This window comes from Molossus molossus, unplaced genomic scaffold (assembly GCF_014108415.1).
Source record: "Molossus molossus isolate mMolMol1 unplaced genomic scaffold, mMolMol1.p scaffold_m16_p_6, whole genome shotgun sequence".
NCBI lineage: Eukaryota > Metazoa > Chordata > Mammalia > Chiroptera > Molossidae > Molossus > Molossus molossus.
Genome location: NW_023425399.1, coordinates 21569734 through 21589124, shown reverse-complemented (window position 1 = coordinate 21589124; position 19391 = coordinate 21569734). Strand labels below are relative to the sequence as shown.

Below are 19391 nucleotides of genomic sequence, written 5' to 3'. Positions count from 1 at the left end.
CGACGCTCTTAACTGCTGAGTAAAACCAGCCAGGACAGTTCAGTGGTTTTTAATATAGTCATAAGGTTGTATAGCCATCACCACTATCTAATTCCAGAACATTTTCATCACCCCAGAAATAAACCCTGTACCCATTAGCAATCACCCCCTGCCCTAAGTCTCTGGTATCCATTCATCTAATTTCTGTCTATGAATTTTCATATACTGGACATTTAATATGAATGGAATCACATAGTATGTGGCCTTTTGAGAAAATGTTCTTAAGGCTTATCCATATTGTAGCATGTACCAGTACTTTATTCCTCTTTATGGCAGAATGATATTCCATTGTATGGATATACACATTTTGTTTATCCTTTCATCAGGTAATGACATTTGGATTATTTCTATTTTTTACCTTTTGTGAATAATGCTGTTATGGACATTCATATACAAGTTTTTGTATGAACATATGTTTTTAATTCTCTTGGGTATAAACCTAGAAGTGAAATTTCTTGGTTATATGGTAACTCAATTCTAGTGTTTATTTTTTACAATAACCTTTATTTTTTCTTATAAATGTATCATATGCCCAATATAGAATTAGAAAATTCTGAAAAGTCTAAAGAATGTATAGGTTAATATTTACTATTTATGTTATGTTGGGCACCCTGCTAAATGCTTTTTTTGTTTGTTAATCCTCACCCAAGGATATTTTTCCATTGATTTTAGATAGAGTGCAAGGGAAGGAAGGAGAGAGAGAGAGAGAAACATCAACGTGACAGAGACATATTGATTGGTTGCCTCCCATACTACCCCAACTGGGACCGGGAATTGAACCTTCAACCCTTTGGTCTATGGGCTGACACTCTAATCGCTGAGCCAAACTGGACAGGACACCCTGCTAAATGCTTTTCATTCAATATTTTATTTACTCCTCATAACAACCTTAGAAATAGACATTTTCAGTATCTCCAAAGGCTCAGAGGGGTGAAGTGACCCATCCAGAGTCACACTGCCAGTAAGTGACTAAATCAAGGTTCAAAGCCAGATTCATTTGACCCTAAACCCCACAACATTAACCACCTTGCAATACATTCTCCCAAGAATGCAGCACAAAATCCAGTGTATTTTGTGGAGTTTCTGTAATTTAAAAAAATTATCATTGGGGTCTAATACACATATAATTTTGAATTGTGCTTTTCTTTTTGAGAAAGCTTTTTTAGATTTTTAATTTTTATTTATTTTTTGTTAATCCTCACCTGAGGGTATTTTTTCCATTGTTTTTTAGAGAGTGGAAGGAAGAGGCAGAGGAGAGGGAGAGAGAGAGAGAAAGACTGAGAAATATCAATGTGAGAGAGATACGTTGGTTGCCTCCCACATGAGCCCCAACCAGGGCCATGGCAATCTAACCTGAAACCCAGGGATGTGCCCTTGACTGGAAATTGAACCTGTGACCCTTTCTTGCAAGGGCTGATGCTCTAACTAGTTAGCAACACCATCCAGGGCCAATTGTATTTTATTTTATTTTTTTATTTTTTTATCCTCACCTGAGGACATTTTTCCATTTTTTGTTCAGATAGAGTGGGAGGGAGAGAGAGGAAGAGAGAGAAAGAGAGAAACATCGATGCAAACGGGACACATCGAGTGGCTGCCACCCGCACGACCAATCAGGGCTGGGGACAAACTGCAATTGAGGTACGCACCCCCAGCGGGAACTGAACCCAGGTCTCTCTGGACTGCAGACCGATGCTCTAACCACTGAGCAAAACTGGCCAGGGCGCCAATTTTTTTTTTTTTTTAATGTATATTCACACAAAGTTGCAAAGATAGTACAGAAAGGTCCCTTATTCAGTCAGTTTCCCTCAGTGGTTGCATCTCACATAGCTATAGCACAGTATCAAAACTAGGAAACTGACATTGGTATAGTTCTGTGTCATTTTGCCACCTTATAGATTTGTGTAGCCACCTCTGCAGTCACAGTACAGAACTATTTTGTTACTCTAGCGTTCTCCCTTGTACTGCCCCTTACTAGACACACTCCTCCTCCCCAACATACTTAGCCTCTATTTTTTTTTTTTTTTTTATCCTCACCCGAGGATATTTTTCCATTTTTTGTACAGATAGAGTGGGAGGGAGAGAGAGGAAGGGAGAGAGAGAGAGAAACATCGACGTGAAGGGACACATCGAGTGGCTGCCACCCTCACGACCAACCAGGGCCGGGGACAAACTGCAACCGAAGTACGTGCCCTTAGCGGGAACCGAACCCAGGTCTCTCCGGACCGCAGGCCGACGCTCTAACCGCTGAGCCAAACTGGCCAGGGCACATACTTAGCCTCTAGAAACCACTGATCAGTTCTCTATCTCTCTGAGTTTGTCATTTTGAGAATGTCGTATAGAGTTATCCAGTATGTGACCTTTTGAGATTGGCCTTTTTTAGTCAGCATAAATTCTCTTGAGATTTGTGCTTTTTATTTATTTATTTATTTATTTATTTATTTATTTATTTATTTATTTATTTTTTATTTTATTTTTTTAATCCTCAACCGAGGACATTTTTCCATTTTTTGTTCAGATAGAGCGGGAGGGAGAGAGAGGAACAGAGAGAGAGAGAGAAACATCGATGTGAAGGGACACATCGAGTGGCTGCCACCCGCACGACCAACCAGGGCCGGGGACAAACTGCAACCGAGGCACGTGCCCTTAGCGGGAACCGAACCCGGGTCTCTCTGTACCGCAGGCCGACGCTCTAACCGCTGAGCCAAACTGGCCAGGGCTATTTATTTATTTTTTTAATCCTCACTTGAGGATATTTTTCTGCTTATCAGATAGGGTGAGAGGGAAGTGGGGGGAGAAAGAGAGAGTCAGAAATGTCGATATGAGAGAGGCACATCTACTGGTTGCCTCTCGCACAACCCAAGCAGGGCCAGGGACAAACCACAATCAAGGTATGTGCTCTTGGCCAGAACTGAACCCACGACTCCTTGGTCCACAGGCTGACACTCTAACCACTGAGCCAAACCGTCCAGGGCTATACTTTCTATTTTTTTTAACCTAATTTTATATTTTGAGTATTTTCTCACATCACTTTTTTTTTTTTAAGGACAATTTTTGTTACTTTCTTGTACAGAAAACTCAACAGTGTACACTTAGCCAGTTTGATGGCCAGTTTTTTAGCCTTTGCCATTTCCAGCTTGACAATGTGAGCCACTGACTTGGACCCAGGACATTGCCTCTCCAGTGGTGACGAATCTCATCATATCTGTCATTGTGATTGGTACAGATACAGAGCTTAACCAGAGCTCCTTTGTCTTCCGAGTTAACCTGTATGAAGGCGACCATGGTGCAGGTCTTCCTGTGGACTAGACACCCCAGCCTGGCCTTCCCCTTGATAATGCGATAGGGAACCATCATCTTACAGCGCAGGGCAGGCAGGAAGACATCCAGCTCGATGGGGTCCACATTGTGTGCAGTCACTGCCAGCCAGTCCTTCTTCTCCACCAGGGTGGTGACAGTGTTAATCTCTGCTTGAAGGACGAGTGGCCTCTTGGTGACATCCCCTTCTCCAGCAACTCTTTTCTCAGCCTGGGCCACCATTCTCTGTGTCTTCTCTTGCTTTGTCTCTGGTCTGTGCTTGTGGGGCAGCTCAAGCAGTCGAGTAGCTGTTTGGTGATCCAAGGCCTAGGTGAAACTGGTTAATGGCAGGAGGCACTTTCAGACGCTCATAGAGAATAGCCCTTTGCCGCTATAGCCAAATGTAGCTGGACCATTTGACAAAGTGGGTGAGGTCCCTTTTGAGCTGGATGTCCTGTCCAATGCCAAAATTCTTGGCCTTTTCTCAAACAAGGGATTTACTATCTTCTTGGCCTCCTGCTTCTTCACAACAGCAGGGACTGGCACCACCTTCTTCCCTGTAGCCTTCTTTTGTTTCCACATCTTGAGCAGCAAGAGGAGAGAGAAAGAAAATGAAGTTGTGGAAAATATGTAGCTCATGTCACTATTTTTAAAAATATGAGTTTAATGGCTACATTTTTAAAAAATCTGTTGTTTAACATTTGTTATTTCTTGAGTTTTGCTATTATAAACAAAACCATGGTGAGATCATTGTAATCAAATCTTTGTTTACATCTCTGATTTTTTTTCCTTATGATAGATTCCTAGCAGGGGGGCTGATGGAAGTTAGGATATCCTTGGGGCAAATCACAGAAAACATTGACTCAAACTGGCTTAAACAATTAGGGAGTTTGTCATCTCACATAACAAGAAACCCCAAGATATGGTAGTTCCAGGCCTGAAATAGTCAGTAGACTCAACCCAGCATCAAGGACCCTGTGTCTTTCCAGCTCATCTCCACTATCTCTACTATGTGGCTTTGTTCTCTACTGACAGCTCACCTGTGGTCCTGGGATGGTGGCCACTCTTTTTAGGTCCAGACACAATCTTATTCATGAGCAAAAAGGGACTATCTTTTTTAGAAGCAAGGAAACCTTTCCTTGAATATCTCTTCTTGGTCAGAGCTAGTGCATGTGCTCTGTCATTTAGGATTGCATTATTCTGCTACAAATAATAGAAAACTGGCTTATAGTTATGCTTTTATTTCTCTTACATCATAAGAAGTCACAGCATAAGAAGTCCATAAGTAGACAGTGTTGGGCTTGTATAGCAGGTGAGATATGTCATCATGGACTCAGGCTTTTTCTGGCTTTCTGTTCTGCTATCCTTAGCATGTGGCTTTCATTCTCAAGGTTGCAGGGTGGCTGCTGTATCTCCAGCCATCACACCTGTATTCTAGTGAGGGAAAATGCAAAAGGCAGAGGGGATTTTCCTAGGAAGCTTTTGCCTTTTTGTTCTGGGAGTGATGCCTTTTCTAAAGATTACTACCTTACATATCATTGGTAAGAAAGGAGTCACATAACTGACACTATATGCAAGGGAGCCAGGAAGATGGGATCAAAAAATTATTTTAAGAGAGAGGAAGATAGAAAGAGAGAGAGAGACATCGATGTGAGAAAGAAATATCAGTTGGTTGCCTCCTGCATGTACCCTGACCTGGGATCAAATCCACAACCTGAGTATGTGCCCTGACTGGGAATCGAATGAACCCTGCCACCTTTGGTATACAGGATGACTTTAACTGGGCATGTTGCCTTCTTGAGCAAATCATGGTTCACTTTGTTAGGAAGAAGGAGCATCTGGAATTGTATAGGCAACCAGAAGTATGTACCACTTTTCAAAGTAAAATTTTAAAAATGTTAAAAACAGCCCTGGCCGGTTTGGCTCAGCGGTTAGAGCATCGCCCTGCGGTCCAGAGAGACCCGGGTTTGGTTCCCGCTAAGGTAAGGGCACGTACTTCGGTTGCAGTTTGTCCCCGGCCCTGGTTGGTCGTGCAGGTGGCAGCCACTCGATGTGTCCCTTTCACGTCGATGTTTTTCTCTCTCTCTCTTCCTCTCTCTCCCTCCCACTCTCTCTGTACAAAAAATGGAAAAATGTCCTCGGGTGAGGATAAAAAAAAAAAAAAATGTTAAAAACATAATTTTCATGTAAATAACATAGTGAGCGTGAGTTTGAATTTTACATAACTCATTAATCAGGGACCTGGAAGGATGACAAAGTCAGTTCAAAAGAGGATATGAGACACTGATATTTATACCTTTATATATAACTGTCAGGGAAAAAAGAAATTCTGAAATAAGATTGCTAAGTTAGGTACAAATCTGGTTACTGTCCTACAGGGCAACAAAACCCATGACCTTTGGGTTATCTTTTCTACCTGACAAAAATAATTTATTTCAGATCAGTCTTGTACAAGTTAATATTTAACTTTAGAGTCTGGATTCTAATCAGTGGTAAATAGTCAAAACAATGCACATTTCCCCAGAGAGTGAGATTACCCTGGACAGGCTTATTAAACAGCATTTCTCAAAGTGAGGTTCCTGGACCAGCATCACCTGGGTACTTGTTAGGATGCACAAGTTCAGATCACCAGACCTACTAAATCAGATACTCTGGGGGTGGTGCCCAGCAATTTGTTATTGTCACGCAAACTTCAGTTGAGAGCTACTACTCTAGAATGACATTGGAAGGACACAGTGTCATCTTTTCTACAGTATTTTTGGATTTAGGGAAATTTTTCTAAATATTCTCAGGTAACACAGAGCCTGAGGAAAGGGCAATGGGGTCACTGTGATGGGCGGAGAGGAGAGAGCCCTCCTATCAAAATAAAACCAGGGCTCTAGCAGCAGGGGAGCAGGGGAACAGAGGTAGGGTCTTCACCAACAGTGTTCCAGGCGGATGCCACAGGGCAAGGGGCTGCAGTGGAGGCAGCTCTCCTGCCTCCCCTTATCTGCCCCACATCTGCTATCAAGGTGTACAAGTGTGTGGTCAAAAGCTGCGCCCAGACGTTCCCAAAGCTCGACACATTTCTGGAACACATCAAGAGCCACCAGGAGGAGTTGAGCTACCGCTGCCACCTCTGCGGCAAGGACTTTCCCTCGCTGTACGACCTGGGTGTACACCAGTACTCCCACAGCCTCCTGCCGCAGCACAGCCCCAAGAAGGACAGCACGGTCTACAAGTAGGTGTCCTCCCACTTCCTCTCTCGCAGGGGTCCCCGGGGTCTGCGGCCTCGGTGGTTCTCACTCTCAGGACCAGCACACACCTCAGAGGGGGAACTGAGTCTCCAAGCTGGGGTCCAGCCTGGAGAGTGGGTTCTGGGCCTTAATACTGGCGGGGGGGGGGGGGGGGAGGGGGAGAGATGCTCGCCCTCCTTATAGCATTCTTTAACTTGGCAGACATTTATCCTAAAAAAAAAAAAAAAAAAAAAAATCCTAAACAGGGGAAACCGGTCTTTCCTTGTTATATGGAAAAAAGATTTGATTTTTTTTTTCTATGCTAAGAATATTATGAAAATATTATTTTTTCTGATAATTTACAAAATTTAGGTTACAGTTGGAATGGTACACAGATTCTTAGAATGAAAAAAGAATTAAGCATGTTTGAAAGCAAAAATCACAAAAATAAGATTTTCTTTTTTATTTTATTTTATTAATTTTTTTCTTTATTGATTTTAGAGAGAAAGAAAGGGAGAGGGCGAGCGAGATAGAAACATTGATGAGAGAGAACATCGACTGACCACCTCCTGCATGCCCCCCACTGAGGATTTGGCCCACAACCATGTGCCCTGACTGGGAATCGAACTGGTGACCTCTTGTTACATGTGTTGATTCTCAACCACTGAGCCACACCGGCCAGGCAAAGATTCTCTTTTTTAAAAATATGTTTTTATTGATTTTAGAGAGAGAGGAAGAGAGAGAAAAACATCGAGAGTGAAGCATCAATTGGCTGCCTACCGCACGCCCCCTACTGGGGTTCGAGCCCTTAACTCAGGCATGTGCCCTGACCGGGAATCGAACTGGTGACCTTTTAGTGCATGGCATGACACTCAACCAACTGAACCACACCAGCCAGGGCAAGATCATTTTTTTAATAATATATAAAATTTAGGTTGAACTTGAAGATATATGCTGATTCTTAGAATGAACAAGGAATGCATCAAGTGTAGATTTGATTTGGGGGTCATTTTTTCTGACCGTCCTTTTTACATCACATTAGTTTTATGTTACAGTCATAAAGAGGGTCCCTCAGTTTTGCCACATATTTTTAATCCTCAGATCCTCAAATCATCCTGTTTGGAGCTGTCATTCCTGTGATCAGCCTTTTGAGTTTCTCTTCCTCAATTGTATTCCGGCCCCTCCTCCAGACTCTCCTTTGTTGATGATGTTATTTGCAGATATGCAACATCACTTTTGTAGCTTTGTGAAGTCCTGCATTTTTGCCTTGCAGTTATTTTGCTGTGCATTTGCTCTGTGTTGCTGCTTCACAGAGCCCAGCAAATAATGCATGGAGATACATCTTAGTGAAAAACAAGGATTTGTTTAAGGACTCCTTTAGTTGTTAGTGAATATTTTCATGTTAAATGGCTTTTGCTTCTTTATACAAAATTGTAACTGCGAGGACTTGGCTGATGACCTCTGTTAAGAGGGCCCCACTGTAATTCCTGGGTGAACTTCTGAAGTTCAGAGATAAGTAAATATAGACCTTGAGTTAGAATTCATGGGCTGCTTAGGGAGACAAATATATAAATATTTTTACTGTATACTGTGATAAAATACTGTGTGTGTGTGTGTGTGTGTGTGTGTGTGTGTAGTATAGAAGTACCACAGTCAGCAGTAGGGCAGGGAAGGTGTCCCAGGAGCAGTGGTATCTGAACTGGGTTTTGAAGGATGAGTAGGATTTTGCCAGGTTGGCAGTGGGTAGGGTGGAGTGCATTCCTAGCAGGAAGACCAACAAGTGTAGAAATATAAAATAAAATAGCAAGTGGTTTAGAATGACTGTTACATAGAGTAGATGTGGGAATTGATATTTAGATGAGGGCTGGGGGAGGAGGTGGGGCCAGGGCATGAGGGCCTTGTAGAAATAACAAGAGATTTGAGAAATTGGCGGGGGGACTGGGACTCATGCAATGGTGTATAAGGCAGCTAACCCTGGGGAGATTGGGAAGTGGGGCCAGAGAGACAGGAAAGCCAGGTGAGGCTTTTACCAAAGGCATGGAGATTTGTACTCAGAAGACGTATGCTTTTGCTTTTGCTCTTCTAGTCTGTGTATTATCTATAAGTTCCTTTGGCTCTGTGGCCCTCAGGACTGAGATGCCAAGTAAAAGGAAGGGAGCACCTACTATGTGCCAGGCTCTGACTTAGGAACATTGATCCCTACAATCCTGGGAGGTAGGTTGTATTAGCTCAGGCTGCTATAACAAAATACTGTAGACACATGAGACAGAAGTTGCCTTATCTCTCTGGTCTTTTTTTTTTATCCTCACCTGAGGACATTTTTTTCCAATTTCTGTTTAGATAGAGTGGGAGGGAGAGAGAGAGAGAGAAACATCGACATGAAAGGGACACATCAAGTGGCTGCCACCTGCATGACCAACCAGGGCCAGGGACAAACTGCAACTGAGGCACGCGCCCTTAGCGGGAACTGAACTCAGGTCTTTCTGGACCGCAGGCCAACGCTTTAACCGCTGAGCCAAACTGGCCAGGGTTTTCTGGTCTTTTCTAATAAGGGCACTAATCTCATCATGAAGACCCCCATACTCATGGTGCCATCTAACTCTTAGTCACCTCCTGAAGGCCCCATCTCCAAATACCATTATTACATTAAGGGTTAGGGCTTCAACATATGAATTTTGGAGGGACACATTTCAGTCCATAGTGGTATTCTATTCTTTTTGAAGATGAAGACATTGAGACTCAAATTGGCTCTTTTAGCAGGAATATCACAAGGTGACACTGTGTCCTTCTCAGTGCATTATATCAGGAGGTACAAGATGTTGGTTTACATTGTTGCTGGGGAAGTTACCTAGGATGACTTAGTTAGGGTGGTGTTTCTGGCAGGGTTTTAATTTTAGTGATTATTGCTAAACTATTTCCCATATAAACCTGTGTTTCCTCACTGCTGAAGCTGGTGTGATTCTTGTCCTCTCCCTCCCACCAGCTTGGGAGGTTTCTGCCCTCCTGGTAGTTCTCCCACCGCACCTCCTCTTTCTTTTTTATTGTGGAAGCATTTAGCTTGTTTTCAGTGTGTGGTTTGAGGGGGTCCCTTGGGCACTCCACAGGTGCAGCCTGCCTGCTGGTTTCTCATGGTGGTCCTGGTATACAGATGGCAAGACCATGTTTTTGTTTTTGGCATACCTGTGGCATTCCTCACTGGCACTGCATCGTAAATGAGTTTATTTGCTGGCAGATGTTTTCATGGTGGGGAGACAGTGAGGTCTTCTTCAGGTTTGTGATGTGAAACTGCTATTTTGCAGGCATATTAGCCACAGTGATATAAAGACTGTTTACAGTAAAGACTGTGTATAGTGCTTTGTGGTTTATGAACTGTTTAGCACAGTTGTATCCTTTTACTCTCATGATAATCTTAAGTAGGAATGAGGGGCAAGTCTATTTGGGATTCTCAACCCATTTTATGGATGAGGAGACTGAGAGTCAGAAATGGGAAAGAACCAGGCCTGGAGCCTTGTCTGTCTGACTCTTTCATGTAACAGATTGTCAGTGGTGCTCAGAGCAATTTGTGAAAAGATTAGATATGGTCCTTGTCTCCAGATCTCATTTGCTGGTGGAGGAGACAGATAATAATCAAGTAAGCAAACAAATAAAATAATTCCAGGTAATAAGTGGTGAGAAGAAAATAAACCTGGGTGACATAATAAGAAGAGGTAGGCAGAGGGGGGCAACTTAAGACAGGAGGAAGTAATATTTGAATTGAGACATGAAGGATGAGAAGGTGATGTCAGGGGAAGACTGGGGAATAGTATTTCAGATCATAGAAATAGCAAGTACAAAGGCCCACAAGTGGGATCAGTCTTGGTGTGTTTGAGGTACATTAAGGAGTTCAGAGTGGCAGGAGTAGAGTAAGTGAGCTAGGCAGTGAAGATGAAGTCTGAGAGGTAGAAGTGGATCAAGCCAGTAGGGCCTTTAGACCAAGGTGGGGACTTTTTTTGTTGTTAATCCTTGCCCAAGGATATTTTTTCCATTGATTGATTTTTGAGAGAGTGGAAGGGAGGGAGGGAGGGAGGGAGGGAGAGAGACAGAGAGAGAGAGAGAGAGAGAGAGAAAAGAGAGAGAGAGAAAAGAGAGAAACATCAATGTGAGAGAGACACATTGATTGGTTACCTCCTACATGTGCCCAGTTCGGGGCCAAGGATCAAACCTGCAACCCAGGTACGTGCCCTTGAGCTTCAGTGCATGGGCCGACACTCCAACCAGCCAGGGCACAAGGTGGGGACTTTTAAGCAAGGATATTACATGGTCTGATTTTGATTTTTAAAGGCACTGCTGGCTCCCCTGTGGGTAATGGATCTTCTAGAGGGTGGGGTAGGACAGGGGGGCCAGTGAGGAGGCTCCTGCATATGTCCCAGTAGAAGAAAATGGCAGCTTGGACTAGGATGGAGGCAGTGGCTAGTGAGAAGAGTGGACTGATTTGAGAATGAGTTAAAAGTAAGATTTTGCCTCCTAATGTTGGCCCTGGGGTAAGGGAAGGGCTGATTCCTGGGCCTGCTAGGCTAGTCCAGCCCCACACACCACTCTCACTTACCCTTCCCATTTAGATGTGTCAAATGTGTCAACAAATACTCTACCCCTGAGGCCCTGGAGCACCACCTACAGACCGCCACTCATAACTTCCCCTGCCCGCACTGTCAAAAGGTAGGTACTCCTGCGACAATTGGGGGCAACAGGTGGTGGAATGAAAACTTCACTGTTTCCTTCTCCCCTCATCCCTTGCTAACCCCATGCAGGCAAAGCTTGGGGTTGTCTCCACTGAAGACATTTCATCTTTGAAGAGTGAGAACTCTGCCTGGCCTGTCTTACCCATCAGACACCACACATGGCCATCTGGGGCTGCTGCTGGGCTGGTGCGGGATGAGGCCTGTGCTAGGCCAGGCCCAGCATCTGAACAGCAGCCATCAGTTTCCTGACGTGTTATTGTCCTTGTTATTGTTGTTTCTTCTTTTTAGCAAATCTGGAAAGCCTCATTGAAGTTTGTCCCTTAATATCATCAAATATCCAGGCTGTATTCCAATTTCTAATTGTCTTAAAAACATCATAATTTTTGTAAAGTTTGTTTGAATTAAGTCTATATATTGCAGTTGGTTGATATGACCAACGTTTCTTTTAATATATATAGGTTTCCCACACCATTGATCCTTTTGTTTTCCTTTTAATTTATTTGTTGAAGAAACTGGGCCATTGGTCCTGTGGAGTTTCCTGAGGTGTGGATTTTGCTGATTGTATCCCCCCGGTGTATTTAACTTATTTCTTTGTTCTACTCACTTTCTTACAACCTTACATGGCAGATTTTCCAGAACAGCCCTGGTTTCACTTCAGCCTCATGGTAGATGTTTCTAATTATATAGTCTAATTTTGAGCTTTGGAATTTGTGGTTCAAGTAAAATATATTATGAATTGAGCAAGAACCATGTGCCAGATGCTGTTCTGAGCATTTTACTTGAATTGACTCATTTAACCCTAGGAGATAGGCATATTATTACTCTTCCACTTTATAGATGGGAAAACCAAGGCACAGAAAGGTCATCCAACTAGGAAATAGTAGGGCTAATAAGTAGTTGGGCAGTTGGGTCTGTGCCCTTGACCACTTTTTTATACCAATTGAATGAATACCTATCCTGTATCTGGGAGGAAGGAGATTTTGGCTTCTGGGTGTTCTGGCTTTTTATTACCTTTTCATTCCTTTCTGTAGTTATTTATTCACTTTTTTATTTCTTTTTTTTTAATTTTTTATTTATTGTTTTTGTTACAGATGTTTCTCATTTTTCCCCCATTGACACCCTCCTCCCCTTCCTCCCCACCCCATCCCCTGTTTTGTTGTCTATGTTCATTGGTCATGCATTTTTTCTTCACTTTTTTCATTTATTCTTTTACTTGTCAGTCATTTGACAGGCCCTGTGCTGGGAAATGAAAGCCTCTTTATTTCCTCTTGGAAATTCCATGTAAGCAAAGAGCTGTAATTCAGTGGGTTAAATACTGACTTAAAAAATGTGAATGTATATTCAAGGGCAGAATTTGCTTTGCCTGGTATGGCAATGTGGAGTCAGAGAGGGCTTCACCTGAATTGGGTCTTGAAGGATGAGTAGAAGTTTGTCAGGCTAAGAGAGAAAGGCCCTCTGGGTAGAAAAAACAGCCTGGGCAGAAGCTCAGAGCAGACATGTTTTGACTGAGCTTATGGGTGAGTAGTGGGAACCATCATGTTCTGAGGGCTATGTCTGACATTGTGGGCCCTAATTCATGGTGAGCAGGAAAGAAGTTGTTTCCATAGGAAGGCTGGAAATGTGGGGTCCCTTGAGCTCAGAAGGTAATGAGGGCTAGTGAGTCAGACCTGAAACTGACTCCTGTCTTCTGCCAGGTGTTTCCTTGTGAACGCTACCTGCGGCGTCACCTGCCCACACATGGCAGTGGGGGCAGGTTCAAGTGCCAGGTGTGCAAGAAGTTCTTCCGGCGGGAGCACTACCTCAAACTGCATGCTCACATCCACTCAGGTGGGTACCCAGCTCCCCCACTAACTCCTGCCTACTTCACCTCCCTCATCCCCAACCCCCTCTTTGTTCTTCCCATCCCTCTCTGGTTTTCTTCCCCATCTCCCTTTAGCCCTCATCCCCTTCTATCTCCTTCTTGGCCCCCTACCCATCTTCCCACCAGCACTGGGGCAGAGATCAGCCCCTGGAAGCTGGTGGGGGTTCTTTAGGCTCTGCCCCTTAAAAGTCAGTTCCCTCAGATCATTGTGAGTCCCTGGGGGTGGGGGCACTTCTCTCACCACAAAATTAGCACCCAAATCTAGACAATACCCCCTCTCTTTAGTTCCCCAGTGGAGATACATTGGCTTTTTATTTTATTTTTTATTTTTTAATTTTTTTATTTTATCCTCACCTGAGGACATTTTTTCATTTTTTGTTCAGATAGAGTGGGAGAAAGAGAGAGAAACATCGATGCAACAGGAACACATCGAGTGGCTGCCACCTGCACGACCCAACCAGGGCTGGGGACAAACTGCAACTGAGGTACATGCCCTTAGCGGGAACCAAACCCAGGTCTCTCTGGACCACAGGCTGACGCTCTAACCACTGAGCCAAACCGGCCAGGGCCACATTGACTTTTTAAAAATCTTTTTTTTTTTTTTTATCCTCACCCAAGGACATTTTTCTTTTTTTGTTGTTGTTCAGATAGAGTGGGAGGAAGAGAGAGAGAGAGAAACATGGATATGAAAGGGACACATTGAGTGGTTGCCACCTGCACGACCCAACCAAGACCGGGGACAAACTGTAACTGAGGTACGTGCCCTTAGCAGGAACCGAACCTGGGTCTTTCTGGACCGCAGGCCGACGCTCTAACTGCTGAGCCAAACCGGCCAGGGCTTAAAAATCTTTTTTTGTTGTTAATCCTCACCCGCAGATATTTTTTCATTGATTTTTTTTTAAATATGTTTTTATTGATTTTTTTAGAGAGAGAAGGAAGAGAGAGATAGAAACATAAATGTGAGCGAGAAGCATCCATTAGCTGCCTCCTGCTCGACCCCCACTGGGGATCGAGCTGGAAACCTGGGCATATGCCCTGTCCAGGAATCGAAATGGGACCTCTCAGTCCATGGGACAAACAATCTACTGAGCCACACTAGCTGGGTTTTTTCCATTGGTTTTTAGATAGAATGGAAGGGAGGGAGAGAGAGAGAAAGAGAGAAACAACAATGTGAGAGAGACATTACCCTACATGACCCCAACTGCAACCCAGGTACGTGCCCTTGACCGGGAATCAAATCCGAGAGCCTTCAGTCCTTGGGTTGACACTGAACCACTGAGCCAAACCGACCAGGGATTTTTAAAAAATATATGTTTTTATTGATTTTTTTTTTTTTTTTTAATGGAGAGAGAAACATCGATGTTAGAGAGATACATTCACTGGCTATCTCCTGCACACCTCCTACTAGGGATCAAGCCTGAAACCCGGGCATGTGCCCTGGCTGGGAATCCAACTGGGACCTCTCTGTCCATGGGACGATGCTCAATCCACTGAGCCACACCAGCCAGGCCTTTTCTTTTTCTTTTTAAAATGTTTGTTTATTAGTTGAAAATTTCTGGTTTTCTTTTTTATTGAAAAGGATCAAAAGATTGAGAAAACCTTAGGAGAAAATCCTTGATAACACAAAAGCATATATAATGAAAACAAACCCCCCTCTTACCTCAGATAAACAATCCAAATGTTTCTCAGTTTTGGGGGTTTTTTTGTTTTGTTTTGTTTTGTTTTGTTTTTACTATGACCTATGGTGAAAAAATACCTTTTTTAAAAAAAATAATTTTTCTTTATTGATTTTAGAGAGAGAGGAAGGGAGAGAGAGATAGAAACATCGATTGGCCTCCTCCTGCATGCCCCCCATTGGGCCCACAACCTGGGCATGTGCCCTGACCGGGAAGCGAACTAGTGACCTCTTGGTACATGGGTCAACGCTCAACCACTGAGTCACACCGGCCAGGCAAAAATACATTTTATATTAGTTCTATAGCAGGATAATCTGGGACTACTAAGGTGGACTCTGGCTCACACTGCTGGGCTAGAATCTTAGCTCCCCCAACCACTAGATATAGACCATGAACTTTAGTTTTTTCATCTATGAAATGGGATCATGATTGTACTTACCTCATGACTTGTTGCAAGGATCCAATCGGATAGGGTATAATTCCTCCTCCCCCATGGTGGACCTCATTTCAGTAAATGCCATGACCATCTACCCTGTCTCTTGGCTCACCTTAGTCTCATTCTAGACTCTTCCCTTCCTCTTACACCACCACAGCCAATCCATTTGCAAGGGCTGCCAGTTCTGCATTCCAAACATAGCCTGTACTTGACCTCTTCCCATTTCTTGTACTATCCTCCTTCCTTTCTCCTCTCTCATTCCCCGTCAGTCTGTTCTCTACATGCAACCAGAGGGAGCCTGTGAAATTCTTCAGTCAGATCCTTTCCCACCCCTGCTCAGCCCCTCTGGAGGCTTCTCATCTAGCTCAGAGTGAAAGCAGAAGTCCTTCCTTGGCCTTCTGGGCCCTCCCTAATGGACCAGGAAGGCTGACCTTGTTCTCCATCCCCCTATTCAGTTCCAGCCACACTGGCATCCCTATTGTTCCTCAAACACCCTAAGCGCCCCCTTCTTTCCTTCTGTCTGGGACCCTTACTCCCAGGTTTCCACATGGCTTGCTCCCTTACTACCTCTGGTCTCACATCACATGGGGACGCCTTTCCTGACCACCCTATCATCTAAAATGGCTCCCTCTTCTTGGCAAAACAAAGTCATGAGGAATGGGAGTAGTTATTTTCTCCCAGGCCACCTCCCTAGAGGAGCTGCTGCCCTTCGTGAGGACCCCCATGTTCAGACCCCACCTCATGGGATCCTCATCCCCGTGTCTGTGTCTCCTCTTACAGGAGAGAAGCCCTACAAATGCTCAGTGTGTGAGTCCGCATTCAACCGCAAAGACAAACTGAAGAGACACATGTTGATCCATGAGCCATTCAAGAAATACAAATGCCCCTTCTCGTGAGTAGAGTCTGGCGTGGAGGGGGCGCAGGTTTACTCAGTGGTGGGACAGAAAGGTATCAGGTCTGAGGACTGAGGGCCCTCTCTTTTTTTTTTTTATCCTGTCCTATGCCCCACCTGCCAGCTTCACTCCCCACCCTGCTTCTTTGCCTAGCCATTAGAATGGACAAGAGAGTCCTCATGTCCAGGGCTAGCAGAGGGACCAGCAAGAGGGTCCTGAACTTGGTGAGCACCCCCTGACCAGTGGCTTTGGGTTTTAGGACACACACAGGCTGCAGTAAGGAGTTCAACCGGCCAGATAAACTGAAGGCTCATATCCTCTCCCACTCTGGTAAGTGGCTCTGCTAGGAGGGTCTGGTTCAGCCTAAGCCCCCTGGGGCAGGCTCCCCAGACACATCCTGTAAGGCTTGTTGTCTCAGCCAACAGACTTTTGCTCATGTGAGCCATGAGCCGGGCCTGGGTTAGAGTCCTTCAGTTGCGTAGAGGTAAGTCAGACACAGTCCCTCAGGCTGAGGGGGAAGCCGAGTTGAGAGGAGATACCTGTAAATCAGAGAGGTTCCCAGTGTGTTCGAAGTGTGGATCAGGTATGGAGGGAAATCAGATTCTGACTGGGCCCAAGATAAGGCCAAGAACGTTCTTTGGTCCTTTTGGCAGAGAAGAGCATCTGAGATGTGGATCAGGGGTCTCCACACCACTCCTCAGTTTCCTGGGGCCTCACCAAGCTTCCCCAGAGCGGCTTGGCTGGCTTTCCACATAGTCTTTGGTCTAGGACAGGGTTTCTCAACCTTGGCACTATTGATTTTGGGGGGCCCGATAATTTGTTGTCATAGGGGCCTGCGCTATGCATTGTAGGATGTTTAGTAGCATCCCTGGTCTACCCACTAGATGTCATTGGCTTCTCCCCCACATTTATGGCAATGAAAAATATCTCCTGGGGGTAAAATCACCCCTGGTTAAGAACCACCGGTTTACAGAAAGGATTTAGTGGTTAAAAAAGAAGGTTTGAAAACTGGGAAAGTAGATCAGGGACTTGGAGACAGAGGTCCTGGGTTTGAGTTTTGGCATTGCCACTTGCTTCAGGCAAGGCACTGCCCCTCTTTAAGCCAGGGAGGCTGAGGGGGCTGTGGCTCAGGCTGCATGTGGGCTGGAGTGACTTCGTGTGTTGTGGAGGCACCAGTGACTAACGCAGTGAGTGACTATTAAGAACCTACCATGTGTGAGGCACTGGGGGCACCATGGGAGAATCAGTCAGGTCAGACTGCACGGAGCTTTTTGAGAAACTTGGGGACTCATTAAAGGGTTTGGAGCAGGGAATATCATGATCCTTTATGTGTTTTACAAAGATGTTACTAGCTGCCCTATAGGGAATGATCTTAGGGGTCCAGCATGAGGCAGGCAGACCAGAGAGGAGAGAGATGCTACACCTGGGAAAGTTAGCCAAGATTTGGGGGCTGAGTAAGCTGTTCCAGGCAGAGGGAAACAACAAGTGCAAAGGCTTAGAAGGAGGAACTAGCTTGATGCATTTGAAGAGAATGAGTATGGCTGGTACAGTGCTGGGAGATGAGACTGAAGGTAACAGGGCCCAGATCACACAGATGCTTGTAGGCCAGCCGAGAGACTGGGTTTTATTCTAAGTGCAGGGACACCATTGCAGGGTAAAGGGTCTGGGTGCCTCTCACTGACTTCCCCTCCCCACCAGGCATGAAGCTCCACAAGTGCGCCATGTGCAGCAAGTCGTTCAGCCGCCGCGCCCATCTCGCCGAGCACCAGCGTGCCCACACGGGCAACTACAAGTTCCGCTGTGCAGGCTGCGCCAAGGGCTTTTCCCGCCACAAATACCTCAAGGATCACCGTTGCCGCCTCGGCCCCCAAAAGGATAAGGACCTGCAATCCCGGCGGCCCCCCCGGAGGAGGGCAGCCCCCCGCAGTGGCAGCAGTGGTGGTCACAAGGTAGTGACCTCCCTGCCTGACCCGCTGGGGCTGGAGGAGTTGAAGGACACAGGGGCTGGGCCAGTCCCAGAGTCTGCCCCAGGCAAGCCACCCTTCTCAGAACCAGATGCTGTGCTGTCCATTGTCGTGGGTGGCACAGTGGGCAGCGAACCTGAACTGGTCGTGCCTGGGCATGGGGAGGGCCTGGGACCCAACCTGGCGCTGGCAGAGCTGCAAGCAGGGGCTGATGGCCCATGTGCCATGCTTGCTGTGCCTGTCTACATCCAGGCCTCAGAGTGATGGACCTGTCGTGTTTGCTTCCATGGCCCAGCCTGATGCTCACCTTTGGGTCCACGGCCTCTGGAGGCAGACTAAGATCCTTCCCAATGGAATGAGCTGTCAGTGGAAAACCTTTTGAAATGTCAACTATAAACCCTGGCCTGTGACCGCCCTGCTGTGTCCCCTATCCTTCTGGAAAGCCCTGTAGCATTCTGGGACCTGGGGCAGGGCTGTTTATGGCTTCTAGGCAGGAGTGATGGCAAGAGAGGTAGCTGAGCCTGAGTGGCCCAGGGTCTGGCTGATCCAGGCTTGTGTTTGGGATGCCTAACAGAGAAGACAGGATGGTCCTGCCCACCTCCCTCTGGGCTGCCTTAGGGGTGGCCTGCAGTCAGAGCTCCCATCTGCTATATCTTTTTACATATGGCTCCTCACAGTATCTTCAGATAACTCTGTGATGTAGGTACTCAGGTGCTGTGGTTGGAGTGCAGCTATCAGCCAGATCTAGCTTTAAATCCAAGCACTGCCACTCACTTGCTGTGTGACCTTGGGTAAGTCACATCACCTCTCTGAGCCCTATGTTCCTTATCTGTAAAATGAGGCTTGTAACAGTACTACCTCATAGAGCTGTCATGGGGATCTGGTATGATGAAATGTGCAAAGGGTTCACATAGTGCCTGGCACTTGGAAAGTGCTCAATAAATGTTTTTATCAAACTTTGTGTCCACATGGCTCGGGCCCTAGCTTTGGTAATTTCCTTCTTATTCCCTCTGTAGCAGCATTCTCCCCTCTAAAGTGTGGGGGAGCTTAGAGGTCCATAGCCCCTCATATAGGGCTGTGCTGCCCAATTAGCCATAGAGAGGTGGTGTGCTCCCAGAATGGCTGTTTCAGAACATAGCCCTTGGAAACACCCAGAAGAAGGAGTTTCTACTTGCTTTTCAAAATGCAGAATCCTGAGCCTTGCCCCTAAACCCTTTGGAATCAGAAACTCTGACTAGAACCAGAGGTCCATATAAAGCAGACCTCTGGATGGCCATAAATGCTCCTGCATCCAG

General features: G+C 45.5%; 1 protein-coding gene and 1 pseudogene across 3 annotated transcripts in view; one reads left to right on the top strand and one right to left on the bottom strand.

Annotated features, from left to right (window-relative positions):
• ZNF341 (zinc finger protein 341) overlaps positions 1-19391 on the top strand; it is a 50600-nt gene extending 31209 nt beyond the window's left edge. For all 3 annotated transcript variants that reach the window (XM_036245445.1, XM_036245446.1, XM_036245447.1), the window contains 6 exons: positions 6345-6553; positions 11147-11243; positions 12961-13093; positions 16020-16131; positions 16392-16462; positions 17831-19391. In XM_036245445.1, the coding sequence (XP_036101338.1) occupies positions 6345-6553; positions 11147-11243; positions 12961-13093; positions 16020-16131; positions 16392-16462; positions 17831-18360 (1152 nt within the window). In that variant the 3' untranslated portion in view covers positions 18361-19391. The remainder of the gene's footprint in view (positions 1-6344; positions 6554-11146; positions 11244-12960; positions 13094-16019; positions 16132-16391; positions 16463-17830) is intronic.
• Positions 154-3918, bottom strand: LOC118618350 (annotated as a pseudogene).